This window comes from Aythya fuligula, chromosome 10 (genome assembly GCF_009819795.1).
Source record: "Aythya fuligula isolate bAytFul2 chromosome 10, bAytFul2.pri, whole genome shotgun sequence".
Classification (NCBI taxonomy): domain Eukaryota; kingdom Metazoa; phylum Chordata; class Aves; order Anseriformes; family Anatidae; genus Aythya; species Aythya fuligula.
The window spans coordinates 12588823-12601545 of record NC_045568.1 but is presented as its reverse complement, the minus strand read 5'-3'; the positions used below and the strand labels follow the sequence as shown (position 1 = coordinate 12601545).

Genomic DNA, 12723 nt, shown 5'->3' with positions numbered 1-12723 from the left:
CCTGAGAAGATGTAGTTGTAACCGGTGCGCCCGTAGAGCTCTCCCCAGCCAGCCAGCGTTGCTGATCTGCAAATATGCTGGAGGAAGATTTTGTTATCAACCACACAGAGTCCGAGAGGCTTCCCCATACCCAGTTTCTGGCCCACGTGCTGCCCCGTTACAGCCACGGCTGTACCTACAGCCACCGCCTCTTGGCAGCCTCCCCCACAGCCCTGACCCAGGGCAAGTTCTCTGAACACATCAGGCTGCCAAATGTCTTTATCTGTATTTAGTTTTCATACCACTTTTTAATTTCCACTTCTCCGATGCACTAATGCAGTCAATTTCTGCTAAATTGGCACTATCTATCCTCCAATAATACTCTGCTTCAGCCTTATCTTCCACACTCCTGTTGATAAGACTGGGGATGGTCCCAGTGCCCCCCCAGGCAATTTACTCCTGCTGAAGGTCAGCAGGTTCAGCCCAGGATGGCTTCACTCAAGCCAGATTAAAATCATCACGGGTATGATACTGCTATTCATGCAGCGTTTCTGAATTGAACGAGGAAAACTGAATTAAGCTACTTAAATGCTAAATGGAACTACTCCTACAGGGCTTCAGAACAGCTAAAGCAATCCACATAAAAATGAATCCAATTTCACTCTCTTATAGATTCCCTTGCAGACAAGCCCACGCGTTCTTAAGACCGTTTATGCAATCTTGCCTCCCCAGGGAACACACAAGGGGAACTTCTTTTTAGGGATAAAAGTTATTCAAAGGGAGCTCGCTGCTGGGAAGGGGCAGAGAGCGACAACAGCTGTCTCTCCCCTCTCAAAAACCAAGTAACTTTGGTCCTTCAGAAGAAACACATATGGACAAAACGTCCGATCTTCGGTGGGGTGCTCATGACGGGTGGGATAAAATAGCCTGAGGTCCCCACAGCTGATTTATATAGCCTGGACAGCAAATGCTGCTTACTACTAGAGGCTGCCTGCCCGTGCCTAAGAATAGCTTTTTACAGCATGAGGAAAGGTGACAACCGGCCAAAGACGTGGCTGCACAGTTCAAGTGTCACGGAGAAAGGTCATTTTCTAAGTTAAGCCAGGTAGCCCGCGAAGCTTTACCTTTCCCTTGTACAGAATGACCGGGCAAACAAATCGTCCTCTGCACCTCGCCATCTTACTCCGGTTGATGAGGTCCTGCAGCTTGCCGACCTGCACGGTGCTCTCCAGCCTGTGGGACAGACATTCAGTTCAGTGCACAAAGCATCTTCCCACGGCTTCCAGCACCCCGGGCTGTAATCCCCATCCCTTGGGCTCAGAAGCCAGCTCTGAACTCAGCAAGCAAGGGGTTGTTTCTTTAAGAATTGTTTGCACAGCACATGTGGACACTTCCCTGCCTTCTCTTCATTTTGAGAGACCAGCTCAGGAGCAGCAACGTGCTGGCACTATGAGCACAGTCTGCTTCAGGCACACGTGTGGCTTAATGGCGAAGGACGGCCACAGTAAGCCAGTGTCTGTAAAAATAGAGTCTGCTTTCCTCTCCACCACCCTTCTGTCAAAAAGAAGCTCAGCACAAGTGACTATCAGCAGGAATTTTGCAAGCAAAAATAAATAAAGTAGAAAATTAAAGCCTGAAAATGTCATGAACCTTAGTTCTGGTCACATGCATCGCTGGACAGTTAGCCAGCTCCCTGTGAACTGCCTGGTGGGTTGCAGAGGGGAGTTAGATTCATGTCAGCTGCCTCTGAACAACTGCATTTTATGCTCTTCTGGTTAAAGTAAAACAGAAATGTGTTTTGGAGACACATTGTGGAAGCAACTTACTGCTGTAATTTTTCCAAGTACCAGCCTAAACTTGACAGGAATCCAAGCTGCCACCTGCACTGACCGTACCTCCCGAAGGGCTGCGTACCTCAGGGGGAGACTGGAGTTCCCACAAGGAGCTCTAGAAGTGTCCAGACCGACAAAACAGAAGCCAGATGAAGTCCAGTCACACAGAAGTGCACGATCAGGCACTCAGAGATGATTAACAAGAATTTCCAGTCGGCCCTTTCCAGCAGCAGAGCTCAGCACGAGGACTGAGATGAACCCATTGATCTCTGGATGCCCGTAAGTTATCGACCCACCAAGTCTTACAAAAGGGACAAATACGATCGTGGGAAGCTCTCCAGCGGGACTGAAACGTTGCAGCATTGCTGTGCAGGGCACCCAGGAGACCCACACGGGTGCGGTGAGGCACAGAAGCCCCCAGGGATGGCCAGGGGACAGCGTGGGGCAACAGAACCTGCCGCGGCTTGAGCGGCTCAGCAAGTGGAGATTAAGTGAGGACACAGCAATACAGGCACTCAGGTGTGTACAAGGACTAGCAACAGAGAGGGAGAAGGGCTTAAAGGCAAAGAATAATGCTAGGCTGGAAAGAAATTAATACCTGCATGCTAGAAATTAAAAGAAAGTTTCTAGGCTTCAGCATCAGTGAGAGCGTGGAGCAAGCTACCTACAGCAGGCGTTCAGCAAAGGATTAGAAAAACCTCATTAACGTGGAAACCGATAGGTTTGTGGGAAAGGTTACGTGAGGTGCTGCTGGTGGAAGCAGGGAGACAGCAGGAGTTCAAATCCCACATTTTAAAAACAATTTGATTCCCACAATTCATAGCTGAAGCTTTGTGTTTTTTTCATGTGTCTCCCTACAGATGGAACAACTTCCTCCGGCTCCAAAAAGCTTTGACATTTTCTCAAATTCAAAGAGTAAGAAGCCAAGCTGATTTTTGAACAGCACGGACACAGGGGCACTAGGAGCACAGCCAGGGCAGTGCCAGCACCGTACCTGTGCCAGGCAGCAGCACGCGACACCGCGCGCAGGCAACGGGCACAACCCGAGCTGCTCGTCCTCGGCGCTGCCTGCAGCCAGGAGCTCTGCTCGGCAAGATTTCCCTGCTAGCACGCCCTCCTCAGAGAGCACGCCAGTAACACACGCTGCAGGAGCATCATAAGGCTGCCTGGGACCAGGTGAAGAGAGAGGTGGAAGGATGCCATGCGCCTCAACTCCTAATTCTTGGGATTTTTTGGAAGACACTGCCGGGTATCCTCACCCCTGCGCTAATTCTCCTGCTCCAAACCAGCCCCCCAACCTGGATTTCTCTTTTTAAAAGCAAGGGGAAGGTGTCCTGTAGGAGCACACAGCCGGTTTGGGGGCTGTATCATCTATACGAGGCCGAGGCAGGGCCGCTGGGCTCTGGCCAGCCACAGCAGCGCTGGAACTGAAGCGCTCCTCATGCTGCTGGATTACGTGCAGGCACCCGTAAGCAGATTTGTTTGGAGTGCAGACGTGTCAGAGAACTGGCAAGTGGAGCCAAAGACACAGCCCGTGCCTGAGCTCGGGGGGTTTTCTCTACGTGCAGCCGCAGTGAGCCCAGAAGAACTGGGCACGGCGCAGTGTTCCCGTGCCCTGCAGCATCTGCCTGCTCCTGCTTTGGGCCAGGAGAGCTCTCGGGGCACAGGGCAGGTGCTCCCGGCTGCCAGGCGCCCTCTGCTACTTTCTGCAGCTCACCGTGAGCCAGCACCGAGCCAAAGGGCACCCAGCTCCTGGGGCTGGTAGCCACAGACACACCAAATTCCTCCCACGCCTCCGCTGCCTTGATCTCAGAGCGCAGGCGGCCAAGCTGGAGGAACACCTCAGCAAGACCATTTTACCCCCTCCACGCTGCCCAGACACCGAGTGAACAGGGTCAGGAAACCAAATTGGGTTTCAAACAGCCAGTTTTTGCTAGTTCCCTACAGAAACAGCTGCACCAGCAAAACTGACGGGGCAGCAGCGCAAGGTTCGCACGAGCTGGAACTGCTTCCAAAAAACGTGGCGCTCTCAGAGGTAAGAAGTGTCTCGTGCACTTCAAGGAGCTCTTACCAGCTGAATAACAACATTACAAAGATGAAAAGCAGCCCGAGACACCAGCTGCTAGAGGGATTGGCCCACTCACTGGAAGAGGTTCTTGCGTTCTGCACCACAAGAAGCGCAACGTTCTCCGTATTGCTCGGATTTGTTTGGGATTGCAGAATTATTCTGCAGAATACCAAGGCGCAGCCAAAAGCTGGGTTCGTGGAGAAGGTATTGAGCAGCTTCTACTGAGGCTACTGCCCAGAAATCAGAAGGAACGGGGTGGCGGAGGGCAGCCTGCTGCCGGGGCTCTCTGGGACAAGAAATCAAGACTTGAAAACGAATTGATGTTTGAAGTGGTGACTGTCACTGCTGGCTTGCAGAGTCTCAGGAGAGAGCAGGACCCTGAACGCGAGCACACTTGTTTGGGTTACTCTGCCCGTCAGAAAAATTAAGTGACCGCTGCTCTTGCGAGAACAGGGAAAAAGAGAAGTGTTTGCTTTCTCTTCCCTACAGACCCTGCTGGCTGCGTTTCCAGCTGCTGACTTCACCTTCCCTCCTTTCTGCAGCGAGGGGTTTCATTTCTTCTCATCGGATCTAACCCGGCCTCAAGCAGAAATGCTCTCACCCGACAGCCAGCTGGGGCTGTTTTCCTGACCCCACCACCTCCAGCACCCACAGCAGGCACCAGCTGATGGATTCCTTCAGCAGGAACCCGTCACTGCCGCGGTGGGAATGTGGCAACCCCCAAGCTTCAAGTGCCCTACTCTTGTCACAGCCAGAGTTAAAACCCCAGAATTGCGTTACGTTTTGTTGGAACAGGGGGGAAAAAAAAAAAAAAAGGGGCTGTTTTTACAGCCACGGGGAGCTGATAGTGCTCAGCCACGAGTGTAAACACCGCGGTTCTGAGCTTCGGGGTCGAAGTCCAGAAATGTGATCGCTTCAACCACGCTGCGCTGCGAGGAGCCTCCCTGCTGGTTCCTGAAGCCGAGTGCCACGGCTCGTGGTGCGGGCACAGCACAGCTGCTGAGGTTGTGTCCGTCTGTCTGTCCTGTCCCTGTGGGGATCCCACCCCGAGACCCTGTCCACGCTAAGGTCTCTCTAACTGTAGCCCTTCTAATGAGACCACGGGTGCTTGAAGAAGCCAGGGTGAGCACCCCACAGCCCTGAGCCCAACCACGAGCTCTTCGTGTGTTTGGGATGGGGAAATCACGGTGCCCCACGGAGCCAGCAGGGTGCTGGGACCTGCACAGGCCAGCAGAGCAGGGCTGGGGCACCCCACTCCCCCCGGCTCCCTGAGCCCAGCCCGTGTTAGGACGAACACCACGGCGAGCAGGGAGCCGGGCAGGGCGCTGCAATTACCGGGGGCACCTCCAATCATCGGCAGCCCCACAGAACCCAGCGGGACCTCCGGGGGGGGGGGACGGGGACACAAACCACGAAGCCGTCCCCGTGCGGGACACCCCAGCGGGGCTCACAGGAACAGCGGGACGGGGACGGGGACAGGGGAAAGGAACCGGGACAGGGACCGGGGGGGGGGGGGGGGGGGTGTTCCGGGGCCTTACGGTTCACGGGCGGCGGCGGCGTCTCTCTCGAGCAGGACGATGTGCCGCGGGTAGTGCGCGCACACCTCGCCGTGCGCGTTGGGGATGACGCTGTAGCGGTAGTCACGGCCGAAGAGCTCCAGGCAGCGCCGCTCGATCCGCTCCACCTGCGGGCAGCTCCCGTCAGGGCCCGCACCGGGGCCCGGTGTAGTCCCCCGGTAACCCCCCCCTCCCGGTAACCCCCCCCCCCCCCGCTCACCTTGGCGGCAGCCCCGCCGCCGTCCTTAGCCCGGTACTGGGCTCGGGAGAACTCCAGCAGCAGCTCGGCCAGGCCGCGGTCCCCGGAGCCCGCCGGGGGGGGGCAGCCGCGGGCCGCCGCCATCTCAGCGCCGCCGCCGCCGCCGCCCCATGGCGCCGCTTCCGCCCGCCCCGCGCCGCCGCCGCCGCCGACTTCCGCCCGGCGCCGCCCGGCCCCGCCCAGCGGGCGTCGCGCCTCTTCCGCCCGGAGATGACGTCATCGCCGGGCGCCGTTAGCAACGGGCGTCGAGCTCTGAGGGGAGGGAGAGGGGAGGGAGAGGGGGGGAGGGGGAAAAGCTCCGTGCCCGGTGCCGGCTGCGGGCTTGTCAGGAGCCCACCGGGCCTTCCCCGCGGCACCGGGGGCGGCGGCGGGGCGTGAGGCCGAGCGGGGGCTCACGAACCGTGACGGGGCCTCACGAACCCGGCCGGGACCTCCCGAACCCTGCCGAGTCTTCCCGAACCCTGCCGAGTGTTCCCGAGCCCGGCCGAGTGTTTCCGAACGCAGCCGAAGCACCCCCGACCCCTTCGGGCCCTCCCGACCCCTTCGGGCCCTCCCGGACGCATCCGAATCATCCCCGAACCCTTTCGGCTTTTCCCGATCCTTTCCGAACCCTTCCGAGCGTTGCCGAGGGGCGGGGCCGAGCGCAGCCGAAGCCCGGGCGGGCGGAGCCGAAGTTTGCCGAGGCGGGGCCGAGCTCCGCAGTGTGGCGGCGGCGGGGAGGGGAGGGAGGGGAGGGAGGTGAGGGGAGGGAGGGGGGGGGGGGGGCGCAGAGGCGGCAGCCAAGATGGCGGCGCGGGTGGCGCAGGGGCCGGCGGCCTCAGGGCTCGCCTAGGCCGCGGGGCTCCCCCTGGCCCTTATAAATAACCCCAAACACCCCCCCCCCCACACACACACACACGCCCCCTCCCCGGTTTCGGGGCTCCCCCCCCCCCCGTCAGGATGCTGCCGTCGCAGGAGGCCTCCAAGCTGTACCATGAGAACTACGTGCGGAACTCGCGGGCCATCGGCGTGCTCTGGGCCATCTTCACCATCTGCTTCGCCATCATCAACGTGGTGGTGTTCATCCAGCCCTACTGGGTGGGCGACAGCGTCAACACCCCCAAACCCGGCTACTTCGGGCTCTTCCACTACTGCGTGGGCTCCGGGCTGGCGGGCCGCGAGCTGGCCTGCCGCGGCTCCTTCACCGACTTCAGCACCATCCCCTCGGGAGCCTTCCAGGCCGCCGCCTTCTTCGTGCTGCTCTCCATGGTGCTGACGCTGGGCTGCATCACCTGCTTCGCCCTCTTCTTCTTCTGCAACACCGCCACCGTCTACAAGATCTGCGCCTGGATGCAGCTGCTGGCAGGTAGCTGGGGTGGGAGGGGGGGTTTGGGGGGGGGTTGGGGGGTTTTTGGGGGGTCTGCAGGTGACCCAGGGGGTTTGGGGGTGCTTCGGGCACTGTAAGGGGTTGGAGGGTCTTTAGGGGATGAGGGGGTTTGGAGGGTGTCCAGGTACTGAGTGGTTGGGGGGGTTTGGAGGGTACGGGTGTTTTATGGGGTTCTTCAGGTGCTGAGTGGTTTTGAGGGTTCTTCAGGTATTGGGTGGTTTTGGGGGTTCTTTAGGCACTGGGTGGTTTTGGAGGTTCTTCAAGCACTGAGTGTTTTGGGGTTTCTTCAGGCACTGGGTGTTTTGGGGGCTCTGTGGGTACTGCGTGCTTTTGGGGGTTCTATGGGTGACTGGGTGGTTGGAGGGTTTTGAGGGTACTGGGTGTTTTTTGGGGGTATTTCAGGCACTGAGTGAATTTGGGGGTTCTTCAGGTATTGGGTGGTTTTGGAGGTTCTTCAGGCACTGGGTGCCTTTGGGGTTCTTCAGGCACTGGGTGTTTTGGGGGCACTGTGGGTACTGCGTGCTTTTGGGGGTTCTACGGGTGACTGGGTGGTTGGGAGGTTTTTAGGGTACTGGGTGTCTTGGGGGTTCTCCAGTCACTGTGTGCTGTGGAGGTTCTCCAGGCACTGAGTGCCTTTGGGGGTTCTGTGGGTGACTGTGTGGTTACGGGGTTTTGAGGGTACGGGGTGTTTTTGGGGGGTTCTCCAGTCACTGGATGCTGTGGAGGTTCTCCAGGCGTGGGGTCCTTTTGGGGGTTCTGTGTGTTACTGCGTGGTTAAGGGATTTCGAGGGTACTGGGTGCTTTGGGGTTCTTCAGGCACTGTGTGTTTTGGGGGTTCTGTCCATTACTGAGTGGCTGGGGGGATTTGAGGGTACTTGGTGCTTGTGGGGTGCTTCAGGCACTGAGCGTATTGGGGGTTCTGTGGGTGCTGCCTGCTTCTGGAGGTTCTTCAGGCACAAAGTGAGTTTGGAGGCGCTCCAGGCACTGAGTGTTTTGGGATTCTGCAGGATACTGGGTACTTTTGAGACTCTTCAGACACTGGATGTTTTGCGGGTTCTCCTGGCAGTGCATATTTTGGGGGCCTCTCCAAGCATTGAGTGTTTTGGGGTTTCCCCAGCCACTTGGGACCTCTTGAGGCACCAGCAGCACCGGGGCACCCCCGGACACCCGGCCCTAAAACCTTCCCCCAGCCGCCAGCCCTGGGGCTCCCCCAGGCACCGGGTTCAGCTGCACACCAGGGCCAGGGACGGCTCCGGACACTGTGGGCTCACCCCGGTCCTGGCTATGGGGTCCTGGGCCAGCAGCAGCAGCAGCATTAGGGCTTCTCGCAGCCCCAGCATGGGGACACGGCCTCGGGGTGTGCTGCAGGACACCCCAGGCAGGGTCTGGCTTTGGGAAGCCCTACAGCAGGGACTGTCCCACAGGGTCAGGGCCAGCCCCCGGGACTGCCTGCCTTGGGGGAACCCCCTCACGGAGAGAGGCCCTGAGGGGAGAGGCTGAGCTCCCCCAGTACCTCCCCTCTCCATTTTTACCCTCCTGGAAGCACAGCTCCTTATTGCCTGGCCAGACCCACAATGATCCCAGTGCCAGGACCCCGCTGTGACCCCCCAGAAGGGTCCCTGTGTGGGTACGGGGCCATTTGGGGTCCTGGTGCTGGCCTGGCCCCGTGCCCTGCAGCAGGCGTGGTGTGGTGGTGATCCCCGCCTCTCCTCCACAGCCGGGCCTGGAGCTGCCTCAGCTTATCGGGGAAATTCCTTCATCTTTAATTTTCCCCGGCCCGAAGATTTACCGGTTTAAGGCAAGCTCAGAGCCCAAATCCCACCGATTGTCAGCAGATTAATCAAGGGGCTCGGCGTGCCCGGCTGGTGCCGCTGCGTGGCGGTGGGCACGGCCCCCAGGCGGCACTGGGATCCCTCCGGCAGCCTCCTGCCTGCCCCAGCCCCTGGGTGCGGGGACACCGGGTGCCTCCTGAGGGCCACAAACCCCAAAAGCTGCTGCGTGGTGGCAGCGGGGGTCGGGGAGATGCTGGGGTCGGGCAGGGGCGCGATGGCAAGCTTTGGGATGAGGTGGGTGGGGGTTCCTGTGGTGTGAGGGGAGCAAAGAGGAAAAGGAAGGAGAGGAAGAGTTGGAGAAGCAGCAGCGAGGGCTGAAGTGTCACCAAAGGCACAAAAAGGAGGTGGAGGGCAGGGAATGGTGGCTCTGCGGGACAGAACGGGGCTGGCAACGTCGGGGAGGAGGAGAGGAGGGCCTGGAGTGCAGCACCTCAGCCAGGAGAAAGAAAAAAAAAAAAAAAGTTTAAATCTTCAGTGCCCAATTAGTGGACAGCAATCAGGGAAGGGTTTAATTAGAGCTGCGCGGAGAGCCCCAGCTCCAAAGCCGCTGCCCCCCTAGGAGCAAACTGGATCTAATTAAGAGGAAGGCCTGATTGTCGCAAGCAGAGCCCAAGCCATCTGCCCCGCTCGCAATCCGGCGGCGCAGAACCGCAGAGCTCGCTAAATCCCAATCCCTCCGTTACAAAACCCCAAATGCCTCGGGCACGGGGACCTCTGGGGTGGCTGCCCTCGAGGCGCAGCCGCGTGCCCGGCGCCTGCAGCCCCCTGCAGCTGCGCAGAGCAGTGGAGAAGGGCCCCCGGCACCCCGGTGGGGGGCAGCGAGGCCGTTCCGGAGCTGGTGCTGCCGCTGCGTGTCGGAGGCAGGGTTATTTATAGCCCGCTTCGGGGACTCCCCGAGCACGGCCGCACGTGCCGGGCAGGGGATGAGCGTGGGGGCAGCGCTCACGGAGCCCGAGGCACGGGGCCGAATTCCCCGCAGGTAACTCGTTTTGGCAGGATAACGCAGCCCGCGAGAGGCACGTTCGTTTGACAGGACCCCGACAGGGGAGGAGTGTGGAAGCACGACACAAAACCAAGCGGGGAGCGCCAGATCCCCCGGCACAAAGCATCACCAGGCAGACACCCTGCAGGCATTCAGGGCTGGGGGCAGGAGGGGACAGATGAGCTGTTCTGAGTGGAAAAGCAGCTTTCCCTGCAGGTCTGCGAGCACCTGCGGGCTGTAGGGGCGGGGTGGGCAGGCAGAGCCCCCTCCCTGCCCCCTCCAGTTTCTGTTTCTTTTGGGAAAGGTCGGGCTGGCGGTGTGGGAAGGCTCTTCCAGGACATGGGGTGGGCTGGGGACACGCAGGAGAGGGAATAGCTCGTGACAGGGGACGCGGCGTGCTGCTGGGAGCGGGCGGGACGTGCGGCCGTGTCCCTGCCTTCCCCACGGAGTGCTCGGTGGCGTGCCCGACGTGCTCAGGACCCTGCCCAGCACCCTGCCGTGCCTCGCGCTCACTTTCCAAGGGGCCCTTTGTCTCTGGGGCACGTACAAACCTCTGAAACGTGCCCTGACACAGGACAAAAATACTCACCGGATGCCTCAGCTTCTCAGCGACGCTATTAACAGCTGAAGAAACCCACACCCAGGCGTTGCTGCTGTCCCCAGCTGTGCTGGGCCAGCTCTGGGGCGCGCGCACAGCCCTGCGGGACCATGGTGGGGGCTCCCTGCAGGCACGGGCACAACAGGCAGGGGATCAGCGCTCCGGGATGCAGACCCCAGCCCCACCATCTCCCTTCACGCCGCCCTGTGTCCCGCAGCTCTCTGCCTGGTGCTGGGCTGCATGATCTTCCCCGACGGCTGGGACGCGGAGACCATCCGGGACATGTGCGGGGAGAAGACGGGCAAGTACTCCCTGGGCGACTGCTCCGTGCGCTGGGCTTACATCCTGGCCATCATCGGCATCCTCAACGCCCTCATCCTTTCCTTCCTGGCCTTCGTCCTCGGCAACCGGCAGAACGACCTGCTGCACGAGGAGCTCAAGACAGAGAGCAAAGGTGGGCGCCGCGCTGCTGGGGGGGGGTCCTGGGAGGGCAACGACACCGCCTGGCGTGGCGGGGAGCAGGAATGAGGTGGCCAAACCCCCGCCCTGCCCTGCTGACACGCTCTCTTTGTGTTTTGACAGATTTTGTCGGCACCGCGGTAAGTCCTGAGTGTCACCGTCCCGTCCCCTTACCCACACGTGGCGTGTCTGTGTGTGACCGTGCCGGGCGGCCCCACGGGGACAGGGGGCAGCAGGGTGGGGGCAAGCACGTGCATGGCCCAGGCAGCAGCCGCCCGGTGCCACCCCCCCGGGCTGCGGTGCCCGACGCGCTGTGCTCTCCCCGCAGAGGATATAAGGCCGAGCGCCCGCAGCAGGACCCTCCTCCCGCGGCCGGCAGCCTGGGCGCTCCCTCCCCGTCCCGCCCTTCATCTGCTGCCGGCGGCCACGCAGCGCGCCGGGGACACGCCAGCCGCCCGCCGCGCCCACGGCCACGCCGGCACCGCCATCCCCACGCACCCCGCCAGCCCCGCAGCACCTCCGCCACCCGTGGGCCACCGCCGGGGAAGGATGCCCCAAACCTGCTTCGTCCGAGAACGGCGTCAAACTGCGGTTTCATTTCGAGGAAAAAAAACAAACAAACAAACAACATCTCAGAGTTTTTAACAGATTTCTACATCCCCAGGACTCCAGACCTGCTGCCTCCCGCCCCAACGCGTGCCCCGTGACGCCCCGCGCCGGCTGCTCTGGGCCCCAGCACCTTCCCCGCTCCCATTTTGTACAGCTCCGTGATCCTGTCTCCACGGCCGGGGGGACCCGGTGGCCGGGCCGGGGCCTGCCCGTACTTTTACGTGTAAATTAATATTCTCTAAACAGGGTAAAGTGACTCGAGCCCCCTCGCCCCCAGCCCAGGAGTCCAGCCCCAGGACCTCACGCTTTCCGGTGCCGCTGGGGCCCAAGCGTGGCGACCGCAGGGGCCTCACTGCCGCGACGCCCGACTCGTGCCACCGCTGAATGTAAGCCCTGGTAAGTGGGAGCAGCTGAAAAACGCAACCCCCCCGGGGCGGGCACAGGAGGAACCCCCCCAATCCAGCCCCGGCCGCTGCCAAACGCCTCCCCCCATCCCCATACGGTGCTTTATCTCCACTGGTGACAGCGAGGCTCTCCCTGCCACGGTGTCCCCTGGCCGCACCTCGCCGGCACGCGGCCGCGGGGAGCGAGGGCTCGGTCGTGCAGCACCCAGCAGCCGGCACCCACGCCCCGGCCACGGCTCTGCTGGCCAGACCAGCGCGGGGGCTTCCCCACGCGCCTGCCGCAGCCCTCGCAACGCAATAAAGTCCTCAGCACCGGCCGCGGAGCTGGTGGCAGGGGCACGAGGCCGCGTGGGGGGCTCTGGAGGGACAGGCGGTGAGGACAGGTACGGGAGAGGGGCTGCGGAGCCGGGGCGAGGGGTGCAGCCGCGTGGTGGGAACGCTGCTGGGACGAGGCGATGAAGGGCTGTGCGGGAACTGCCACCCGGCGCACCCGGGGCTGGCGGAGCCGGTAAGTCGTGCCCTGAGACCCTGCGGGGTGGCGGCGAGGGACGGAGCCGGAGCCGTGCCGAGACCCCGAGCGGGAGCCCAGGGCCTCCCCCCACCGGGGACGTCGCGGGCGCTGGCGCTCCCCCCGCAAGCAGCCGCTGCCTGCCACCGCCCCGCGGCCCCCAGCGGATCGGGAGCGCTGTCGCTGGCTGAATTGGAAAACAAACCAAGAAAAATCAGTGGAGAAAGGAATACAGTAGCTGTAATATATCTGTATTTTAGTACAAAGTTTG

At 61.1% G+C, this 12723-nt stretch overlaps 2 protein-coding genes across 2 annotated transcripts in view; one reads left to right on the top strand and one right to left on the bottom strand.

The window, feature by feature from the left end:
- MTMR14 (myotubularin related protein 14) overlaps positions 1-5778 on the bottom strand; it is a 30058-nt gene extending 24280 nt beyond the window's left edge. Inside the window, exons 1-4 of the mRNA XM_032194413.1 lie at positions 5656-5778; positions 5418-5563; positions 1104-1212; positions 2-77 (exon numbers count right to left, since the gene is read on the bottom strand). Of these exons, the coding sequence (XP_032050304.1) occupies positions 2-77; positions 1104-1212; positions 5418-5563; positions 5656-5778 (454 nt within the window). The remainder of the gene's footprint in view (position 1; positions 78-1103; positions 1213-5417; positions 5564-5655) is intronic.
- Positions 5779-6476: 698 nt separating this feature from the next.
- Positions 6477-11402, top strand: LHFPL4 (LHFPL tetraspan subfamily member 4). Its single transcript, XM_032194468.1, has 4 exons — positions 6477-7039; positions 10690-10926; positions 11055-11071; positions 11260-11402. Exons 1-4 carry the CDS (start codon positions 6634-6636, stop codon positions 11266-11268), a joined length of 669 nt encoding a protein of 222 aa, XP_032050359.1. The 5' UTR covers positions 6477-6633; the 3' UTR covers positions 11269-11402.
- The last annotated feature ends 1321 nt before the right edge of the window (positions 11403-12723 follow it).

Bases quoted from the DNA above. Each gene is read 5' to 3' on its own strand.
- LHFPL4 (XM_032194468.1), top strand. From the start codon at position 6,634: ATGCTGCCGTCGCAGGAGGCCTCCAAGCTGTACCATGAGAACTACGTG. The intron at 7,040-10,689 runs GTAGCTGGGGTG...TGTGTCCCGCAG, and splicing joins CTGGATGCAGCTGCTGGCAG to CTCTCTGCCTGGTGCTGGGC.